This window comes from Symphodus melops (genome assembly GCF_947650265.1).
Source record: "Symphodus melops genome assembly, chromosome: 15".
Lineage (NCBI taxonomy): Eukaryota > Metazoa > Chordata > Actinopteri > Labriformes > Labridae > Symphodus > Symphodus melops.
Window position 1 is genome coordinate 23,605,380 of NC_136705.1, and position 23,856 is coordinate 23,629,235.

At 44.0% G+C, this 23,856-nt stretch overlaps 1 protein-coding gene across 5 annotated transcripts in view; it reads left to right on the forward strand.

The window, feature by feature from the left end:
- LOC306835502 (neurexin-1a-like) overlaps positions 1 to 23,856 on the forward strand; it is a 285,076-nt gene that overhangs the window by 148,749 nt on the left and 112,471 nt on the right. For 3 of the 5 annotated variants that reach the window (XM_079362092.1, XM_079362093.1, XM_079362095.1), the window contains exon 1: positions 12,954 to 14,360. The exons of 1 other annotated variant lie outside the window; for it this stretch is intronic. In XM_079362092.1, coding sequence (XP_079218218.1) covers positions 14,114 to 14,360 — 247 coding nt within the window. In that variant the 5' untranslated portion in view covers positions 12,954 to 14,113. Of the gene's footprint in view, positions 1 to 12,953; positions 14,361 to 23,856 lie in introns of those variants that run through there. One more of the 5 variants, XM_079362094.1, reaches the window with a different exon arrangement.

Here is a 23,856-nt window from a genome sequence, read left to right on the forward strand (position 1 = left end):
CGATGCTGAAACTGAAATATGTGTTGTTGTTTTTTTACATGATTCCAAAAAAGTTGGTTGTGCTTCATGTGTCATTCATCAATCTCTCGCAATATTTGCACACTGCTTTAGCACGCGTGAAGCTGGACAGAATAGATCAGGCCTGTGTATAATATGCAGGTATATAACATACAGGCTTCCAGTCGTATTGCTTATTCCAGATTAAGTCCAAAACGGCAACAAAAGAACAGCAAATAAACCCCAGGAAGGCAGAGCAACACGTTTGCTGTATTCCCGCGTGATCTTGTAGTTCTCCTGTGACGTGTGTACAGCTGCTCAGAGGTGCGCTCAGGGACCGGGCGAGCGCCATCCGACGGAGCAAAACTTTAGAAAACGGCAGTTCGCTACTGACGTTGAACAAGAGAAGCCAAAAGCAGATGGCGCTCTTTACTGAATACAAAAAGAGAGTCGCACTATTGATCTACACACACATACATTAGACAACACATCATCCAATGTGCCAGTGTTTGAAGCTGTGTGTTAGGATGTTAATCTGCACTTATTTTCACAAAGCTGCTGCGTTAGGTTGACAGGAGATATTCATCATTCTTTTTGTTCCTCATTCTCCCCTCCCATCCTTCCTCCACCTCCAGCTGAGTATCAGCGGTCACTATCTGGCCTTGGCATCTCAATAATTTCCTCATGCTGATTGAATATCTGAATTTAAATGGGTTTCTGTGCCAGGACGCCGTGGCCATATTTGGCTAAAGGCTGTTGGCATGGAAACCAGGTTCCTTATTCCTCCTGCTGTGGATGCTGTAACGTGTCTGTAACCTTGCTGATGCAGTTGCTCTGCCTGCAGGGAGCTGTGTAGAATCGCTTTTCTATCTTTAAACTATCTTAGTCGAATCCTGAGTTCTCGTGAACGTGAGCTGGATCACACACACGTGTGTCTCGTGCTAAAACACAGACTACAGCTGTGAGTGAGCGTGACTTATTATGTGAGAGAGAGAGGCGGCAGTGTTGGACATATGTTGGCTTCGTAGGTCCATGCTGCTGTTCATACAGCGCTGGAGCTCGAACAGTATTTTGATGTCAATGAACAGTGTGCAGCCTGATCAGAGAGGAGCACAGGCTTTGCTTGTCCTGATGGAGTCTCTGCTGTAATCAGAATCCCATCTCGAGCTGATTGTAGTGCAGTGGTGGGGACTTAATCTTTGAGGTGTTCCTTATTAATTGGCTGCCCTGAGGGGTGTGTTGACAGGGAATAAGAATCTGTTGTTTCTCCACAGCAAAATACTAATTAAAGTCCTGACTAGAAGACAGAGTATCTGCTAAAGTATCCTGCTGGGTGATACACAAACGCTGTGAATATAACGCCGCCGCCCCATCTCTCTCATAAAGTCAGACTATTGAACGTGACACATGGGAGAACTGTGGCAAGAATCTTAAATACCCCCCCCCCCCCCACAAAAAAAAAAAGTTTGCTTACTCATTCTTTACGATTGAAAAATGAAACTTCTATCCGCCTCTGAAAAGCATTCTGGGAATTATTTCAGCGTCAGAACTAATTTAATTGAAGAGATAATATGAGTTTCAGTTCAGTGAGGCGTAAATTGAGATGCTGACAGACGTTTTATTCAAAACTTGCAGTTTTTACAAAGACAGTGAGCAGTGGATGTTCCTTAGTTAGAAAGTTTGAGTTTTCGATGTTTGCATTGCCTGTGTAAGTCTGCAGACGACCTCCTGTGACGACACGAGGTCAGAGCTGACCAGCAGCAACATCATGTGCAGAGGAAGAGAGAGAGGGAGCGATGTATGTGAAGACCAAGCCTTACTTAATCTCTGTTTGAATAGGAAGCAACACTAAAGCACATTTCATTGTGCAAGAACGCAGCAGCGCCGTAACAAAGCTCCTTCGTCATTACGTCTTAAGAGGTGTATATCGATTCAGCAGCGTTATATAGATAGATAGATAGATAGATAGATAGATAGATAGATACTTTATTGATCCCGAGGGAAATTCAAATTCATTGATGTCCCAGTCTGTGAATTCACATTGTGTGACCGAGTTGTAGAAGATCAAGTGAGCACGGCACAGAGGGAGCTTCACGTACACACACAGTCTGACATGCACACACACACACACACACTGATGGAAGGAGGGATCACTGCATCTCTCTGTTACGCCTTGCTGAGCTTCATATTATTTTTTATTAACCTTTGTTTTATCAGGAATATTCATACTGAGATTAAAAAAAAAAGAAATCTCTTTTCCAAGGGAGTCCTCGTCCAGAAGGCAGAATAGAAACACAAAACTTTCACGTTTAAAAAAACAAATTTCACATTTAAAATGAAATACAAAACACAGTAAAACAAAACACAAAGCATCAATTAAACTGTTCCTGTAGCTTACACCATGATGAGGGTGCAATAGATTTTAAATGGAGTCCTGAAGCCACAGTGTGAACGGGGTTATTGTCTAGGATGGGAGGAGTCTGTAACTCTGGATCATTTACTGATTATTCTTTAAATCATGTTTTCCCATCACTACCAACACGTGGACACCTGTATCATGAGACCCACTTCATTAACATCCAAGTTGAAAAAAGATCAACTAATATTTATTCATGTTAACTTCAAATCACGATGAGCCAGAGTGCTCCACTGGCTCATTATCATTATTGGCATAATGATGAACCCATTATGTCCTCAGCTGCATGCCGAACACGAGCTTGGGCTTTGCTGAACTCCAACTGTGACGACTGATCACAGTTAGTCAAACAGGATCCTGCTGCACCACCCCCTGCTGTCGCACTGACAAGTCAACAACACGCCTCGTGATGAGTCATTGAATGTAATTGATTGCACAATGAAAGTTTGCTAACCTGACTTCAGCTCTTTTTTTTTTACCTGCTCAGTGAGGTAAAGGGGGAGAAAAGTGGAAGCTTTTGGATTGGCTGTGCAGTGGTGCTGCTGATGATGTCACCACCAACAATGGTCGTGCAAGCATTCCTCTTGGCCCCTGTCCTCGCTCCACAGGGGGTTGTCTGTTGATCACTTTTGGACTTCTTTTTGAGCGGAGCCTCGTTACAAATAATATAAAGGATGCAAGTTCAGACAGAAGAGAAAATAAGTGATGCCATTGTCAATCATTTGTTTGCCAAATAAAGCTAACATCCCCTTGTGTTAAGTTTTAGGTTTACTTGAGTTTTACAAAGAAATTGAATACAGTTAAGATTGTTTGGTGGCATTGAGGGTGGTCAATCACTTTTAGAGTTGGACCTAGAGAGCCAATGCCATTACTTAGATCCATCCCTGCAGCTCAGCCATAGTTCACTAAGCCCACCCATGTCAACTCAATTGGCCCCCCCAAAATGCCCTACACGCTCCACAATTCCACAGTGCCGGGGCTTTGAAGTCAAACAGCAAAAAACGATTGAAGAAGGCCAGGAAGAAAAAAAACAGAAGTATCAACATTGTGACGGCTCAAGCGAGAGCCGTGCTTTTCGGACAGTCCATGTTCTCACTGTTCGACATTCGCTCCTTTCGTCCAGTTTGCTGCTTGCTAACTCGTTTGTTGATTGTTTGGTATGTGATGTAACAAGCGAGGAAGAAGAAGGTCGAATAGTTTATAGCTGTAATTGAGCAAATCACCTCCCACTGTGGCTGAGCAGGACAGACGTCCATCAGTAAATCGATTCTCCCTCGGTGTTTGTAAACTGGGAAAGGACAGTAGTCCAATTACATGGCCTCTTTCAGCCTGACTTGATGTGACTGTAAACATACTGACTTGCTGAAACAACTCTGGTCTTCAAGGAATACAGTGTAACCAGCGTGCTTTGTGATTTGTTTTAAGTACCTTGCTCGCATTGATATGAAATGGAAACTCAATCTACACACAAAACCAGTTTGACCTCAGTGAAGCTCAATGATGTACACAATCAATTTAGCCAAGGGCTTTTGATTTTCCTTTGAAGTGAATCTGTATTCCTTCTGTTCCAGTTCAAGTACACACTTTGAATGTAAATCAGACATACGTCTTTTTCAACGAAAGAACACTGCAAGACGTGTACCATGCCTGGAACAAAGCCCCCAGAAGCATCTCAATAAACTACTTTTATAAAGTGGCAATGCAAGTGAACAAGTCTATGATTAAAAAAATACAATAAAAAATACAGTCGGACAGACGCTGCTTCTCAACAGGCAAGGCGACAGGTGAGAATTCTACAATGACACAAGATGCACTCACCCTTATTACCTTGCTGAACACTGGTTGAAGGGCCACGACAGACTCCAGTCTACGTACAGCCAAAGTTATACGCTCTAAAGGCTTTATCAATACAAGCCCCCCAACACACACACACACACACACACACACACACACACACTTCAGCAGCATGAACAGATTCATAGTTTTCTGCAGAGTTGTCCTTGATCACAACTGAACTTGTTGTGTATTATTCAGATACTTCACTGTTTGTAGACTAGCTGTGATCACTGCATCAGTCCCATCAGCTGTCTCCACTTTAGAGAGGAAACCTGCAAACACTGGAACAACAGTTTAGACAGGATGTTTTAGACGCACTCACAAAAGCCCAGAGAGAGAGAACAGTCGTACTGTGCTGCAGACTCAATCTGACGTTAGAGTTCAGTCTGGCCGTTATTATTTATTGCAAGGTGGGCTGCAAATAGCAAATATCATAATAACCGATTACAGTAGTTTTTTTATTCCCATCTTGGAACGTACCTGATACTGACCTGCTGTAGAGTGAGTAGTCGTAGTTTCACAGCATCGTACTGGCACACACACATTTATTCATCTTCATAAAGACGAGCCTGAGCCTTCAAAGGCGGCTGATGTTAAGATACCATACACACTTTAGTCACTAACTGCTCGGTCAGGCTATTGTTAGCTTGTTAAGCTTGTTGTTGTCTTTTCATCCGTCTGTTGCTCTTACTGACACACACACACACACACACACACACACACTTGCTTTTCTTGCTTGCATCCCTCCTCTCTCCTGCTTGACGGACTAATGAGATGTATAATGGGGAAAATACAATTTTGCGGCATTGTTTACTACTAACGGTTTAATCCCATCATCGAGTTGGGATTTTTTTTTTCAGAGTTTTTTTTGAATCAAAGATCTATTTTTAGCTTGTCAACATGTTATCTCTGTTATGAAAAAATATTGTTGACATCGTTGATGAACATCTGTCCTCGTGTTTTTGTTCACCATTAAATGATTACCGTCATTGTTGGAATGAAAGCGACGTTTCTTTGTCCAGCTCGATTAAAAACAGCTTAGTGTGCTTTATAACACCAGTCTGCATGTGGCGTAACATGTTGCCTGACTCAACAAATCAATAATGCAATTGGTTTCCAATCCCTTTAATAATCGATTTGATCAACCTAACTGCATAAGATACTTGTATGCATCACACTCTGTGTAACTAGAGTCATGTAACAGTGAGAGTTTATCTGTATTATAGTTTATATGCACAATGTAGAAGAAACCTCAGATTTAAGTTCACTCCAAGTCTAGACGGTTATAAAGAGTGGTTATCTCTCTTCAGTTGAGCCTGATGTAAAGACAACTGGAGTCACGCTGCATCACTTAGTCTGTGACACACTTTTCATAGACGTACATGGAGTTCTTGGCTCACAGGCACTGACCTTCAAGCCTTCTTTAGACGTCATTGGCCCGTCGTACTCTGTAAGGGTCAACAGAAATAATCTTTTTAAAAAGCGTAAATTCTGGGAATATGTGATATTGCTTTCTGACTTTCTGACTCACGTCATGATGCTGATTTAATTAAAGACAGAGGTGAATCTGGCAGCCTTTGTCCATTACAGCTCCTCTCTCTAACAGACCTTTTGAACCAGTCTAACTGCATTAAAAGGTGAGGCGTTTCATCTCATCCTCGTTCGGTGTAACCAGCCAGAAAAGAAGAATTCATGAGCAGAATGTAGTCTGTCTCTAAAGCGATTATTAGCCCCACATTCACTTTGGTTTTTCTTTTTTGGTGTTCAGTCCGTCTAAAGCTCACCCTCTGTTCTTCCCTAAAACTAAGCACACATTGTTCAGCTGCTCCACTCTCTCATGACAGGATTTGGTGAGAAAAAGGGTTTGAGATTTTATACTTCAATTCAAGTCTGGCAAAATTCAAACAGTATCGATACCTGTTTGAATAGCACGGCAGCAAAAGTTCAAGTCCTAGATCCTGTATTTGATCATATCTATAAACCCCTCTATTTCAGCCCTGCTCAAAACAGGCTGTTTCTGTGCCTGTAGCTTTAAATATGTAAATGAGCTGTGTCTGACCACGCCCCCTCTCTGGAAGGGCTCGGGTGTACTCGCTGCTTTCTCGCTCTATGTCCTATTGTTTACGGTGAGAAGGCAGACTCAGAGGGCAGAACAAACACCTAGCTGTGGGAGTGTCACCCACCTGGGGGAGGGGCTACTGCCCTTTGTGATATCATGAAGGGAAAATCTCCAAACGGCCTGTTTGAGCACACAGAGGATGGACTTTTCTTATCATTGGGGGGTTTGTTTACCTGCCTACACACATTATAAATCCCCCTCCTGGTCCTTCACTGCAGATTGCACTCAGGTACGCATCAGGGAGGCCAAACAAGCAGGGAGAACAGAGATCAGGTGAAAGACCAGGCTACACAACATATGTTGAATTGTCTGCACTCTTTAAAAACTTCAGTGCTTTTGCAGTCTTCTTCAACGGAAGCAGAAAAGTTTGAATAACTCATGTATCTGATATCCAGGCAAGTGCACTTCTCATAAAACAGGTTAGAGTGTGACGCTTGTGTGAAGTACAACTTGTACAGTGTGAGAGAGCCACGAGAGGCCGGCCTGTATGTTTGTCTATCACATTCACCTCATTCATGCCCTTTTAACAAGTCCAAAGCAGAGATGGCAACGAAAACCACACAGCGATAGATACTTGAAACCAAGACAAGTGTCGCTGTTTGAATGAAGAACGCTGGAATAGAAAAGCAGCGGCAGAAAAGCTCATTGATTGGAGTTTGTGTAGGAAGTCGTCTCTTCATTATGGCTGCATGTGGAAGGCTCTTCACTTTTCCACCTACTGTGGTCAGAAGGATGGGGAGAAAAAATAAGTTCACTGCAGAGCTCCTCTCAATAGAGAATAGATTTTTCTGTCTTTGTATCTTGTTGATTTGAGTCCAAGAGCAATGAGCGTCATTCAATATGAGGCAGGAGTCTTTTGAGATGAGTGTTTATTAATAGTTCAAATTCATAAAAACACGTCTTTGTTGTGTCGGTGGGTTTTGCGCAGCAGAGTGATGTGTTAACAAAGACGCTGCAGACTCCTGATGATGAGAGAGTCGGTCTGTCCTTGACCTGCTCAGGATGAAGCGCTGTTAGAAGGAGACTGATCTACTTTGGACGGATTTCACGAAAGACAGACAGACAGACAGCGAGAGACACACACGGTGCCCCGGTGGCCCACTGCATCTTGGGAACTGTCAGAGGAGATAGAGAGAAAGTCTTCGGAAAGCTGCCGACCTGCGACCCCTATCTATCTTACTGACAGTTAGGATTTGGTTTATGCATTTGCAGATACGCACACACGCTCCCTGACACACACGTTCTTTATACTCTTTTACTACAACCTTTATTTGCACTTAGGTACAGTACAAGGATATTTGGATGTTATTTCCTCTGTGCACGATCATAATGTGTATTTAAATGGATTTATGCAAATGAACAACACTGTTGTGGCATCGTTTATGCATTAGGAGTAAAAAAAAAAAAAAAGGGGTTCATAACACCAGGCGGATTCTAAGGCATCCCTCGACAGCTGCATCCAGTGAGAGAAAGGAGCAAAAGCAGCCTATTGGCTATACAAGCAGCTCAGTGTGCAGTGAGAAAAACATCAAGACGTTTGTCTTCCATACAGGTTGTTGTGGCCGGCTAAAACCGTGGTAATGGAAAGAGTGCTGTGTGCAGTGTGTGCAGGTCCATATGTGTGTGTGTGTGTTTACCCTAAACAAGAGGAGTAAACACTTTCATCATACACACACACATTCACACGCTGCTGATGATGAAGCAGGAGCTACTTAGGGTTGTTTTTTTCCAAGGACACATCAGACATGTGGCTGCAGGAGCGGGGGATCGAACCCCCAACCTTCCTGTTGAGAAACGAATGACGCATCCGCCCACGTGTGGTTTTTGTAGTCCTGATTAAATCATCAAGGCCTTACCTGCCAAATAAGCCTTTATATAGAGTTCAGCATGAGCGCTGCCTTCACAGATCTGCAGGTTAGCCACGCCAGGTGCACTAACACACGCCCATGCTCGTACAGATGCGGGTTTATGAGATGTGCACTGACAACAAGCCGGCGTTCCCCTTACAGGCTGTCCAGGATTTCCCAAACAGAAAGTCCCATTTGGACTGAAAGGTTGTCGAGACCGGGGAAGTCATTTTAAGACAAAGAGAGAGAACAGATGAGTAAAAACTGATGCACGGTGTTTTTGTCCTTAATGAAAATGAAGCCATTACAGTACACCGCCGTGCACTTCCATTCGCTGATTAGATTTTACAACACTAACTGTGCATTATTTCCTATTAGTGGGCCGTTTTATCAGCTTGAGTGGTGTTATCTACGTTTCCACTGCTTGCATAATGAACAGTGTGCAGCATACATCTCTGTGGTGAATGATGAGCGTTACTGCATTTTGATGATTTCTCACAGTATATGCATGCATGCTCTATTTCTTTGATATAATAATCATTCCCTGTGTGATTGCTGCGCATGCATGAGCGATAGATCACAGGACGAGCTAATCACTTGATAACGAGAGGAGACACTCCTCTGGCGATGAGTTCAACCCTGAGCTGCGGCGCAGGACATGCAGAGATGCAGATAAATTGGAAAACAACAAGTCGATGTGCGTTTGATCCACGGAGGTGAGAGTTGACTTCACTCTATGTGCCTGATACAGCACAGCGCCCTGACAGACAGGCACCTGATGTAACATCCTCTGCTAACACAAACAGTATTGACACTCCAGCTGCCCTCTCTGTTGAAATACCGTTCAGCTTGTGTGTTTGTATTGAGTGTTGACTCCCTGTATCTGCCCGGTCTTATCATGTCACATCTCAGGATGACTAAGACAGCCCTCTGCTTCTATTCCTGTACCCATGGACACATTAGCATCAGTGCTTTGTGTGCTCGTCTGTCTGTCTCTCTCTCTTGCATCGTGAGCCGTGTTTGGATGAGTAATGACACGTTTTGTTTTCGCGGAATACTCCTACTGAATAAAGAGCTCAGGTTTAATATTTTATGTCAACGTATGACAGGCGATATTAAAGTCAAGTGTCTTTGGAGAGAAGGAGACAGGAGTGTAGATGCAGCAGCTGCTCGCTTCTTCTTTGTTTACGTTTTGTGTGCGTCGAACTCGATGCCTGAATTCTGACCAATCACAGTCGTTTGCTCTTTTTTTCCTCTTTTACTGCTGCTTTCAATCCTGCAACCTTTACATTCCCCCGTTTATAAAAAGAAACGTCATTTAGTTTGTCATACGCAACACCCCCTCCAGTATATTCGACCAATCAGTGCACAGTCTAACCCCAGAGCATATGGCCTCCTTGTGTTCTGGGTCTTTGTGACACATAAGTTCAGTTTTTTTTTTCCCTAACACAGATGTGTCTTCCCAGCACGCGACAGGTACAATCACTTCATGCATGGCTCGGCCTGCATGCTTGATCTGCTTTGAGACAACAGTTGCATCTGATACAGTGAACTGCACCCGGTTAGAAAACAAGCGTCTGTCATCTGTGAGCACTCCACTGATCATCGCCTAATTACTGTGGTCTTGTGAAGGTCCAAACTGTTCTGTAACTTGTCGCTGAATTTAAATTCAAAAAGGGACTGAATTTCCAAAAACAATGACATTTCTCATTTTCAACATTTGATATGTTGTCTTTGTGTAATTGACGATGAAATATGTGATTTCCACGATTTACAAATGACCACACAGCTCAAATTAATAAAAACTGAAAATGTTCCAGTCTGGAAAAAAGGGACAACCAGCAGTGATGTCATTGTTCTGAATGTTTATTTTTAATCCGACTTGTTTGGATACTGAGTGAGACTCCTAACTATTACTTTGTGATTGAGGTTTTAACTCAAAGAACGCCTCGTTAGATGATATGTTGTCTTATAATTTCCAGTAAATACCAAAGTGGCTCTTGAGTAGGAAAAACGTTTCTGCGAAAGTGGCTGAAAGTACTCATCCGTTCCTAAAGGGTCTTTCCCTGTGTGATAAATTGTCGCCTGAAGGTCCTCAAGCTGATTTAAGGCGCTGCTTGAGTCGGGTCAGGTACTCTGAGAACACCCATCTGCTGCACTCCAGCCTTGACTCCTCCAGTCCTCTAAAAATCATCTCATCAGCTCAGTGCACGCTGGTTTCAGACGTAAGTGAGTACCAGAGATCCCCTTCTCTTTTTACACTCTTTGGCTCTCGAAGGGGCGATTACACCCAAAACCAATTCCTCCTCTCGCTTATCATTTAGTTTGAGGGGAAAAGTCAGGCACCCTTTCCCACAGATTTTTCCTTTTTTTTTTTTTTAAATCTATTTTGCTTTTTAATAACTCTCCCAGGCCTCACTTCATGTTTTTTCACCTTTAAAAAACAAACAGAGAGCAGAAAAATGTAGATAAAAAAGGGCAAGTGTACTCATAGAATCACATGCATCAGAGGCTTGCACGACCCTTTGGGATCTTTAGTGGAAACAAAGCAGAGCTATTTTTTGTCTCTCAGTCAAGAAGTCATCTCACTAACAGGAACAGGAGTCAGAATGCGATGTGGGGAAAAAAAGACGAGAAAAAAAAAAACTCCTCTGTGATAAAAGTTTAGTTGTGGAGGATTTTCTCATTTTGTAGCCGGCGCTCTCCAATCATCCGGTTAAAGTCGATGAGATCTGTAACTGTGCTCAAATTAGTTTAGGCTGTGGTCCCAGGTGTTTGCAGAAGGAATTTAGTTGTGAACGTTTTCCCTAGAGCTCCATGCATGCTCTCTGGTTTTTTTTTTTGCTTCTCAGACAGTTTGCCAATTTGTCATGAAAAATGGCTGGAGCAAAGGTTAACGTGCTGAAGGCTTGTTGTTAGTCTGGGAGAGAGGATTGTATCAAAATGGATCAGAATCTGAATATTGCATCAAATCACAACCGATGTTCTTCTTCTAACACAAACGTGATGCAACAATGATGCTTTTTCTTGAACGTGTTGTTTATCATGCTGACTGCTATGGATCTCCTGTCAAACGTGAGCAGCTGGCTGCGTTATAGACCTACAAACCGTGTGTGCACTCTACAGTCTGGCCACTTGGGGGCACAAATGAACAACTAACTAATGACGAACCTGATAGAGGTATCACCTCACTGCTTTAAGGGCTGCATACAAACACAGAGTTTCAGTAAAAGACTTAATGCAAACAAACAACGTGCACATATTCCATCCCTATGTACACACGTATCGAGCTTTTCAACTGAAGATCTCAGTTCGTGAGTCTGTGGAAGTTTGCAGCCGAGGACATAGGGAGTCAGACTGTTGTCCTTGGCAAGCAGCCCTGATAGATTGCCTTATTAGGTGTAATTATGCAGATTGCACTGCTGATAATTATAAAAGTGTAAACACATTCAGCAGGTACATTCCTTTTTCACCATTGCAAATGAGACCGGAGCTGTGGTTCCGTGCTGCTGACTCTTTAGCGCCAGGTGGCTGCACCAAGTTATTGAGATTCTACAAGGTGAGAACAACACAGTTGCCTAATGTGTGCAGCAGCTGCTTTGTTCTTCATCCCTTCCTCGCCGCTCTTATAGGAACACAGCGGCGGAGGAATAAGAAGTATCCTCATCTGTCCTCTTCATGCCAGATGGCAGATTATATTCATCTTAGTGCTTATGTTCATCTTCTAACAAGTGTCTGCTCTGTGGTTTTTTTTCTCTATCTTCAGATGCAGAGTAGAGCAGCCGTGATATATATTAAGCCCTCGGTTCTAATGTATATGTACTCAGTAAATGGATCAAATAAATAGCCCATCATTAGAGTTCACTTAATTGAGTCTTCTGTTGCCTGAGGCTTCTTTCATTGTCTTTATGTGAACATTCAAGTGAAAAGGAAAAAAAAAAACAAGGAGGACACATTATCCTCCGTGTCACGCCGGCTAAGTTGGCTTTTCTTGGGCATGAAATGCTTGTGTAGTCCCTGTAAACCATAAAGATCGGCTCAGCACTGCTTACATTTTTTTCTCTGCCTGCAGCTTAGAACACTGCAATCGGGATGGGGAGGATGTTGAATGGCCAGCGTGCACGCAGAAGCGAGGCACGCTGCAGCTGAGCTTTGTGCTCTCCAGTCCTGAACTCTGAACGCTAAGCACACTTCCCAGCTGAACCAGATTGTGTTTATCAGCAGGGCTTTTATGTCCACATGTCCTCTGCATTCCCGTAGCCCCGTGCCGCTCTCCGAGTCTGCGATCAGCATTCCTTCTCTTTTGAGAAATGCTCTTTTATTAGCAGGCGAAGCACACTTGCTCGGATTCAGCACCCCTCTCAGTGGACAGCGCTCCAGCCCAGGCTGTGTGCGTGCTTTGTTTGTGTATGTGTGTGTGTAAGTGCGCGTGCATGTGTGTCTTCATATGTCTGTGAGAGAGGGTGAGAGAGAAAAGGGGAGAGTTCCCTATGTGAGCTGCAGCGTCATCATTCTTCTCAAATCTTTTCTAACGATAGACTGCAGAGTCCGGCTGAGAACCTATAGAAAAGCAGCTTTCCAGGGCGATGGAGAGTCGAGGACTGGGTTGGACCGCCTCGCTCCAGTTTTCTATATCCGCAGGAGTTGTAACATACAACTTCCCAAAATTCACAGATAGAGGAGGGGAAGGTAAACGAAGGAAAAGAGAGGCAGGGAGTGGAAGAAAAGGATAAAAAAAAAAAAAAGTAGAAACAGAAAAGCATCTGTCCTGTCCTGCTTTCTCGTTTGCCTTCCTTTTTTTCTGCTCATGAATGTCCACACAGGAGAGTGGATTGAAAGAGACTGAACAGACAGAGTGGGGAGAGGTTGTGAAAGGAATCAGGGCTGGGGGACATAGCTTCAATTCCTGCTATTCTGCCTAAATAGGCTCTTCCTCTGTAATGCACTCAGGCTCCAGTGATTCGCTATGTGAATGCTGCCCATTTGCATAGCCACTCTCCCTCCTGCTTCCTGGCTGGCTGCTGAGGCTCCCCCCTCCCTCCCTCCGTCCTCCTCCTCCTTCTCCTCCTCTCTCCCCTCTTCCTCTTGCGCACATCTTCTGGAACGGCGCTGCCGATGCTGCCTGTGTGTGTTTGTGTGTTCCTGCCCGGGGCTGCTCTCTCAGGTGCTGCCGTCGCTCGGTCTCATTGAGCGCAGACGTCTCTTGATGGGGAACGGGTCGCTACTTGGCAAAACTTACAGGTGCAATCAAGCCTTCTCCTGCGTGCTGCTGCAGCTGCCCAACACATGCAGATAAGACTCGGATTAAACTATGGTCCCTTATCTCTGGACACCCTTTGAGACCACTGGAGGAGAAGCAGGGAAACTCGGATTGTCTGTCTTGTTTTTCTGAAGAAATCTACTTTGCACAGGTGCTATCAGTCTCTTCTCAAGTTGGCTTTATTCCCTTTTGCTGGTAATTGCATTTTTTTCTTTTTTTGGAATATTAACAGCTTTTGGTGGGGAAGATGTTTCTAATTTTGTGAGAGCTTAAAAGGAGAAGAAACAGAGAGAATAAGGGAATTGGATCAAGCTGGGATTTCTCCACTGCTCATCGAGGTTGCTCTAATTTCTTGAGCGAATGTTTTCGATTGTTTTTATATGATGATTTATGACTCTTCTTTGCATCCCTGGGTGCTGCTACGGATTTCCTAACTCAGTGGAGAACTGCAAGAGGCTTTTTTTTACTCCCTCCAACCAACATCGTGTAGTGTCCCTTCCGCCTTTCTTCCCTGCTTTCTCTGTGGATCTGTGAGTCTCTTTGGGCACAGTGTGATCTGTCAAGGTGAGAAGCATGGGGCTGTGAGGCTTACTGAAGTTCCACCTTGAATCGACGCCTCATCTGGCCACTCAGGGAAGATGTTGGGAGGCTGGAGGACACAGTTTGCTCCCCTGAGGCCCGACGCACAGTCCCTACACCGGAATTCAGCTTCACTCACCCACCTGGCCTTGTGGATCACAGCCTTGGCTCTGGGCTTTGTGGCAGGGTCAGACCCAGGCGCTGTGGAGAGCCTACATCATCTTCACCTCTCCCATGGAAACAAGCGTCACCATATTGTGCCTATTGCTATCCACAGATCACCTGCATCCCTAAGAGCAGGGCACAGTAAGTAGTCCACGTTTCACCGTCAGTTCAATAACTTCTTAAGCACCTTTATTTAAAGCTCTAATCACTGCTGCAAACTTTAAGCAACCTTCATTCACTCTTTGCTGTCCACGTCTGCAGATTCAAGCCTAAAACTCCGCGGCTGTATTCATTGCATGAAAGATTCTCCTTCCCTAGTTGCACACAATCCAGCAAGACAGCTGCGAGTCTAGCTTCGATCCATCCCCGTTTTTTTTTGTTCCTCATCTCAGCAAAGTGCCCTCTGTCTCCATGCCTGAGATTAGCCATATCCCTATCTCCAGATGCTCCGCTGTGTCCAGATTAGACAGGATTAGAACGCTGCGGCCCTCCATGTTGCCCCTGGGTGTTTGGAAGAGACAAAGATTTGTTTCCCTCCAGCTCCGCAGGGCGTCGGGCCGCTCCTGGCCCCTGCCCAGCGTGGAGTGTCGACGAGGCCTCTTTACCCCCGTGTTGCAAGAAGGTCTGTGACACAGGCAGGATGAGAAAGGACTTATATAACCTCATAGTAGACTGCAGTATGCTCGCCTCAATCCAGTATGTGTGAATGATTTCAGAAATACTGCAGATTGTCTCCCCCCCCCCCCCCCCTCACTTTTTTTTTTTTTTTTTGCAGCTTTTTGCCTCCCACTTTGTTTTCCCTCTGTGTGAATTTCACCTGAACTTCTGAGTGATGATAATGTTTAACAATGAGTTAGTGTGACACTCTGAAGCCCAAAAATACTCCTCTCTTTAGTCATCGTACGGCTGTTTGGAGTGACGTCATCAGTACTGGTGTAACACTGACGTAATGCTGCCCAGTGATACATTACCAAAAACTCATCTTTAATATCAAAGATTAGCAGTGCACTGCTTTTAAGTTCTCAGTTGGCTGGCATTTTGAGGATGTTGTTGTCGGAGCCTGGAGAGAAACCAGAGTCTGGATCAGTGGGCCGATTCAGACCTGTACGACCGAGGGAGTCAGATCTCTTCAGTGATGATGGGGGGAGATGGGAGGTTTGCCGGCCTACTAAGACAACAAGAGAGCCAATTAGGCCACTCTGCCGTGACCCGTCTGAGGGGGGGGGGGGTGGACAACACTCAGCTCGCCCTCCTCTGCTCTCCCACAGGACCCCGGGGGCACGGCGCGCTTTCAGGCAGATTCCACGAGTTAATATCGCTGCTATCGCTGCTGCTCCTCCGTGGTGTTATTATGAGAGGGAGCTCGAGGGGGCCTATAGAAAAAAGGCTTTGGTGTAACGTGATTACATTTTTGGTTGATCAGCGCACGGAGGGGTGCATGAAAGAGAGATGGGAGACATGCTGCTCAACACAGCACCTGGCTCCAGGACAAAGCCTGCTGTTTTAAAAACCCCAGTGCTGTTGTCTTAGCTGTGCAGCAATTGGCTTAATTTTCATGGGGCTTGTTCTTTACATCTTCACTGCAGCAATTACACATACGCTGCTCCCCTTTTTTCTCCCACTTTAATTTGTGAGTGCAAGAGCTGTAGTCCCCCAAGGTTGTTCTGTATTTCTCTACTGTATCTCTTGATATTCATAATGTCTGTGTGTTCGTCAACAGACTGCCTCTCTGCCCCCATATCTCTCTCTCTCTCTCTCTCTCTCTCTTTGGTGTCACGGCCAATGCTAAAATCTAATCCTATTTGCGATACTTATGTAACTGTACCTGCTTTTTCCCCACTGTTGTCACAGTGCGTTTAACATTGTCTCGAGTGATTAGACTAAACAAAGCTAATAGAGTGCCGACACTTAGTTCTAAATGCAAATTGCCTCCATCTCCAGTTCATGAAAATGCACTTTTTTCACTTAGTGTGCGTCTATATTTAGTAACTCGGCCTGCCCTAATGGTTGGGCTGTAAATCCATTCTCCATGTCAGGATCAAAGAACTGCTGTGAGTGATCTAATAGGAAAACACGCATCAGTCTACCTCGCTGGTTTGTAGGTTTATCTTAGAAATATTTATTTATATCGAGAGAGAGAGAGAGAGAGAGAGAGAGAGAGAGAGAGAGAGAGAGAGCATGCTGTAACAGAAAACCCCCTTTTTCCTTTGTATCGACTTTGTCATTGATTTATGTGGAAAGAAGAAGAAAATTACCATGGTCAGGACGTATGAAATTGAGTTGGAGTGTGATGCATTGTTTGTTTAGGGCGAGCAGTAATGAGGTTCAGACAGCATCAGCTCTGAGAAGCAGACCTTCCATTCATCACCAGTTGACTCCCACAGGGTGATCGTCTTCTTTCCCAGATACGGACACAAACGGAGATTTGATATTCTACCCGACCAGGTTATCGTACATTCCTCGACGAGAGGATGTGAGAAGTGTCTTTAATGAGAGATGTAACAACACACGATAGGAATCAGGATACATTTAGCTCGACACGATTTTATCACCATTTTCCAATTTGTAGAAGAAACAGTTTGAAGTCATTTCATTTATAAAAATGACTCTTTTTATGCACTTATCTTACTACTTTTTAATTTTGTGGTTGCTTAGTTGCTACATGTTCAATCATTTTTTAAATGAAGAAAGGATTTTTTACGATTTGTTTTTATTATTATTTAAAGTTTATTTGATGTGGACTTAGCACTTCCATTGGACAAACCAGAGGCACTGGTTTGAAGTGTTTTAGCACATGTGCTAATTTGCAACACTTTTGAAAGGATTAAACTATTAAAATAGAAGGAAAGAGAAGAAGAAAACAATAAATAAAACAAAACAAAGACAACAAACAAACAAAGCATTCATGTTAGTTACTACAGAGCAATATGATCAGGCAGTCATCCAGTGAAGAGCTATTCATGTGAGCACTGTTGTTTAGTCTTTGTTTAAGTCCTTTGTTAAAGGCACTAATGCTGTTTTCTAATTTTAGATTGGTGGGTAGAGTCAGTCGCCCCCTTCACAGAATGACATTTTGCATTTGGTACCAGACAATCACCATGAGTGGAGTGTGAACGCTCTGTGCACGACTTTCCTCTTTGGCTACTGAAATAAAAAAAACATTTAAAAAAAAAAAGACAAAAGCAGATAGTGCCCCCTGCTGGTCAAAGAAAGATTATCTGAATGCATTTTTGTCTCATCGTTTTGAGTTGACCCTTTTTTTTTTTCTTCAATCAAATTCAGTTGTTACACAAAGGATCGTTACATGTTTTTTTAGAGTGAAATAAAGAATCTTGTTGCCAGTAAAGTCGGTTTTCTGTAGGTTATTTAGATTCTGTGATTTAATGAAAAGGACAGAGAGCTGCAGAGATCTTGCACCTTCCACCCTCAGTATCAATGCTCATCCACATGTTAAGTGAGAGGGAAGTTAACCTCCAGAGTCATAATATGATGATAATGTGACATGTACTCAACGTATCCCCCCCCACGTACCACCTGCTCCGTCACACCACCACATGCAAATGGAGTCTGCGTTTCAAAAACTCGTCGGTTTGATCAAAGTCGGCAAAGCAATTTAAGTGATTAGAATCAATTTTAAAGCTCGCCACCTTCAGAGCTAATAGTTGACTGGATTAGAGGCAGCTAGCGCTCGTCTGATCTGGCGCTGCTGCAGAGTGAACAGTGAGGAGAGAGAGAGAGAGAGAGAGAGAGAGGGACGAGAGAAGGGAGCAGAGGGGGGGAAATAAAAAGAGGGAGTGCAAAAAACATCCAGGATGGAGAGAGTGAAAAGAAAAGAGGAGGGAGAAGAGGAGGAGGGAAAGTGGATACTGCCTGATTTTGCCTCTCCGCCGGTGTGTTGCGGGCTTGTATAATATAATTACTCCCATGTCTCTGAGCTGATGTCATTCCGCGATAGTGTGGGGATGACAGTATCTGTGCTTCTGTGAGGCGCTGGAGATGATAGCTGCCCTGATAAGGATCTGAGTACATGTTCCCCTGCTCTAGAGGGAGCACAGGCAGTTATTGACCCGAGAATGAGAGAGTGAAGACTGCACTCGTTTCATTCTCCTTCTCCTCTGAAGTGTGAGCGCACAAACACTTTTTTTTTTTATCTGAGTGTGCTTTAGGTTTTTAACCTACTTACATCTAAGATACTCTCTCCTTTTCTTGGTTCCTCTCCGTCTCTTTCTTTTCTTTCTACCCTCTGCCCTTAATCTCTGCCTGTCCCACCTCGAGTTCCATTGTTGGTCTGCAGAGTCCATCCAAGCAGACAGAGTGGGCAGTCTTTTGTGCCTGCAGTGGACTGTGTGGTTTCGGTGGTGACCATGCTACGGTTGGCATGAAGGGAAATGAGACCTGACTGTGCGTGCGGTGGGCAGCAAGGGGTCAGCTGAGTAATGTGTCTGTTTTTTTTTCCCAGATTAGAGACTTTGTAGACGAGGGCGAAGAGAGAGACTCAAGGGTCTCTTTGTGCCCCTCACATGCATAGGTCCTGGATCAGATTGAGTCAGGGAGCTCTTTACCCATAAGGCACTGGGTGAATCATCATCAACAGCCTCGTCTTCTGTGCCATATTTTCCCTCTTTCTTATTCATCCTGTCCATCTGTCTGTTTACACCTCTGGCATTGCTTCATACAGGTACTTTTTTTTTTGAAAGTGTCTTCAAATGAGTTGATGTTTTTTTTGTTCACTTCTGTTGCTGCATCCATTTGACATCCAGCAGGTATCTGGACCCTCTGCTTCAATTTCACACCAAACGTCGACATCTTGCACAGAAGTAAGAGAAAGCTAATGTATGGTTAACGGCATCATGTTCCATTTGGTTTACTCCACAAAAACAATGCTGCAAAAGTAATCATGCCACAGTGACACTGACACTGTGTTTGAAACATGAATACTATTAGATTTCATGAAAAATGTTCGTGTCTCGTGGAGGGAAGTTGTGTAAACAGCAGGATGCATCAAACAGGAGAATGACATCTTAACTTATGAACTGCTCTGTAAATAATACAATATTTAAAATGGCCAGCAGACATGGCAAGATTTTTCTATGTTTGCTATGAGGCAAAAAAAAAAAAAAAAAATACACATCTGATGTGAAGGAATGGATCATAGAGAGAGGGAGGCGAAACATCGACTTTAAAACAAATGAATTCAATAAACAGTTTGCAGCGCTTCTGCTCCTTTGACTCTGACTCTGTTCACAGCTGCACATTTCTTCATGCACCATCGTTGCAGACAAATGTCAATCATCCACACCGCAGTTATTGATCTGTGAGATTGATTGAGAGGCTGTGGCCCAGTTGGTGGAGTCAGCCGTCTCTCAACCGGAAGGTTGTGGGTTCAATCCCGAGGTGCTGCTGCAACATGTCCGATGCGTCATTGGACGAGACACCTAACCTGGAATTGCTCCCGCTGCTTCATCAGCGTGGTATGACTGTGTGCTCAAGTCAAGTTCAGTCCATTTCAGGAAGTCTTTGACATCAAATCTGCATATTTACTTTGTCATGCTTAAAGGCTTTCAAATGTTTTCGCCTCTGTTGAATCCTTGCACGCTATCCTGCAAGGAAAGCATGGCGAGGGGAGCCAGGAGTAGATCAGGTCAAGATGTTAAGGATGTTAATGAATACAGCTTAAAGAGTCCTCCACTGCAAATTCTGATTGACTCTATAAAGGCCTCCCTTTTTCCCCGGAGGACAGACACAAGGAAGGAGAAACAATAAACTGAAGAAATAAAGTGGAGATCAAGAATGCAAAATGCCCACTTTCCTTTTTTTTTTTTTCTCATCTAATCTGGATGAGTTCAGTCACCCCGGAGAAGCCTCATTCTCTGTCATCATAATGAGGTAGCACTTATCTCTGTGCCAGTCAGGCCTGCAGAAACACACTCGTGCACAGTCACTCATAAAAACTCATAAAATTCAAACGTGTTCACTACACACGGAGCAAAAATCATCTTTCATCACTTTGAATCATTTTCTCAGCCAAGATATGCAGATTCACACGGAGGGGAAACGTGTCCTTTTTAAAGCTCTGTAAGAATTGAAGACGGGTCATAAAGAAAAACTGCTCACTTGGAAGGTGTAAAAATATAATTGTCCAGATGTACAGTGGTTCCGGCAGTGCGGTGATAACTCCCCGCAAGTGATGCTCTAATTGGTTCCGGGAAAAGGTCAGAGGAGAGAGACAGAAGATGGACGGGGAAATCATTCAGCCTTTACAGCCCGAGAACCACAGGGGAGGTCAGAGGGGGAGGGGCTTCTGTGGCAGAAGATGAAAACGTATGATTGCCATTGATCATCCGATCGATGATGACCCTCTGCTTAAATTTCACACGGCTGTTTTGGGAAGAAGGAAAAAAAAGAAATCATTTGGCTCTTTCTGTGTGTGTGTGTGGTTTGAGTGACAGTATGATAATTATTCTAACATTACGAATCATTACCTGGAAACTTTATGTGCACGTTCATGTACGCAGGCTTAACGGAAAAATTAATGGTCGCCCTTTGTTACAAAAGAACGCCTCGATTTGAACCAACCATGTCATACCTATTCTTTTTTTTTTTGCTATTTACAATTGCTCACCTGCAGCAGAGTGGCAACAGAAAGAAAGCTGCCCCCTAATCCACTCTAATAGGATTGTGTGGGATTTCACCTTCCTCATTGCTCCTGCCATCTCTTAGTGCCTCAGGCCTGCTGGCAAGGGCTGATAAAAACACGCCTGCCTAACACCTAAGCGCAAGCTAATATTAGCGCATATATTTTGAAACATAGTGTGGAAATACAATGCATACCCACGCACATCTTTTTTTTTTTTTCCCTCCTTAATATTTATTTGTTGATAGATGCACAGCTTGGTGGTGAGATAGAGGCAGGCACGGCTCTCCTGCATCGCCCGCTGATAAGAGAGGGAGGCAGAGCTGAGTGCAAAAGGCATGTGTTGTGTTGTGTTGTGTTGTGTTGTGTTGCACGAGAAAACTCCCTCGCACAACACCTCGCCACATCTGCACACATGTTGTCTTTTTTATTTCTCTTTTCTCTCCATCTTCTCCTGATTCATATCATAGCAAAATGTATTTAGGATATGCAACTAATTAAACAATATCTCACCACTTAGGGGAGGGGGCTTACTGACAAAGCGAGGCTACTCGGCAATAAGTGAAGCAGATGTCTAATCCTGCAATTAAGGCCAAGGCGCTCCTTGTCTCCTGGGTACGGCTTACAAAAGGAGTAAACAGTAAAAATGAGGTTGTGTCGTGCAGAATGACATGAAAACGAGACAAATGAGCACCAGGGAGACGCTTCTTTGGTGGCATAAACACATTTCTATCTCGGTGTTTCCTTTGCATTGGATCTGGTGTTAGACGTTTTCTAATTGAGGTAGGACAAGGGTCATGTGCTTCATATGTACAGAGGCTAAAGTCCTCTCAGGTGGACGGCCTGGGTTCAAATTCCACAGTCCTGTCTCTCCAATTAAGGCATAAAAATCCCAAAAATAAATCTTTAAAAAAATTAAGATTACAATTTAGACATTGCACCCATTGGGCGCCCTGCGTGTGCCAAACTAATTGTGTCTGGAAGTTTATAGAGTGTTGTTTGTGCTCCACTTTCAAACTGCACATGTGCAACGCCTGAGGCTAAACAGTGAGGCTGCTAAAGAAGAGGGACAGTTGGTTTCACCTGATAGCTTCGCTGAAATGTACGAGACGAGTCGTAGATGTGTTGAATCCTCCTGCAGCAGAAGCATTTTGTCGTTATGTGGGTTTAGTATAGCCTGCCATACCATTTGCTTTTATGAACAGTGCTAATGTTGGAGAGTCATCAGTGGAGAGCAGTCGTGCTGTCTGATCCTAAAGCCGCCTCTCTGGGAGAGCACTATTTGTGCTGATGCAGGTTGGGCTGCACATGGTGATGTGGGAGCCAGAGTTGTCTGTAGTCTCAGATCAGAGCTCTGGCCCAGGACTCGCTTTTTTTTTCTGCCTCACTTCCACTGTGTAATTATCCCCCCACACTTGTCTTTTTCAGTAATTAGAACTGCAGTCATACTCCACATCTGTTGGCTCCCTAATAGAGAAGACAGCAGCTTCTAGAGACCATTTGGAGGCTGTGATGTTTGGAACATGCGAGCACAGCACACACACACACACACACACACACACTGAAACTAAATAATGCACCGAAGTCTGATGGCGCGCAATCAGTCAAAGAGGCTTTTAACGGGCAAATGAAAAAGCAGGAGAATCAACTGATGCTTGATTTTATTTAAGTCCAACTTTGATATGTGTGCATGCTGGCGGGCAAATTAAACACTGGACGCTGAAAAATCTAATCAACAAATTGCTGGCGAAGAAAATGGCTGACCTGAACTGGGAGAAAGAGAGCATTGTGTTTGAGGAGCAAATGAGGCAAGCGATGATGAGAGAGTAAATTAGAAGCTGTCGATACTGTGAGACACCTCTATCAGAGCCAAGGCTGTTGGCTCAGGAGGCAGATATGCAGCTGGTCGGGGTAACAAAGGACCCGTTTGGTGTATTGCTCCATTAAGACACTGGGTCTTGTCAGCTCTGCCTGGATGGGCCATTCTGCTCCACAAGGCAGGGGCTCATGTTTCACTCAGGGCTTAGGGGAAGTGAGCATTACAAGGGAGGGGGCAGGAGGGTGTGAGTGACACTGGTTGACTGAGCATTCATGGCATAATGTTACCAGCCCAGGGGGTAGAACTTTACCTCAACCATGAATTGATGGTCTCCTGCCATGAAGAGGGAGGACGGTGGTATGGCTCCCCTGGAGCCCCGTCATGATGAGATGAAGGCTTAACTCCTCCGAGCAGTGTGAGGGTAATATGGTGAAGTTCTGCAACAGTGTGAGGCGGGGGGGGAATATCTAGATTTCCAATTTCACATCTTTGTTTGACATTGGGTTAGCTGGTAGTTTTATTCTTTCATTTAAGGAAACAGTAATTACATTTAGGCCCAGTTGTTGAAGGGGCTGCATCCATGTGAACAGCTGGAAATACCTTTTATTGATCATTAAGTCTGAACTACAGACAGTCACATTTTTTCCTCTTTCGATATCTCTACTTCTCATTTTAGAAAAGGAGAAAAAAAATCAGTGGGGCGGCTTTGGCTTATATGGTAGATTTGGTCGTCTCTTAACCTGAATGTTGGACGAGACGTTTAACCCCAAGTGGCTCCCGCTGCTTCATCAGCCGTGTATGAATGGGATTAGTTAGTTATTAGTTGGCCACTTTACATAGAACCAAAGACAACCTTTTTTTTTTTTCTTGGATGGCGTTGGTAAAGCGCATGTATGACGCACCCAGCTAACCAACATAGTCAACAAAGAGTGTCTTGTCTTTGCCATCCTGGGAGCAAAAGCATCATTCTTCTAAATGATGCACAGCAGAGGGGATTAATAAGTTGGTACATGACCGAAAGATAAACGGCTGTATGCCGTATACCCGTGTATTGGTGAATGTGTTCCTTCCTACCTCAATGACAAATAGCTGGCTCGCCTCCTGCAAAAACTGTGAAGTTCAGTTGAGGCCACTATCAGGCTTCAAGGAATCTGAGTCAGCCAAATTAAGGGGAATCTTACGAG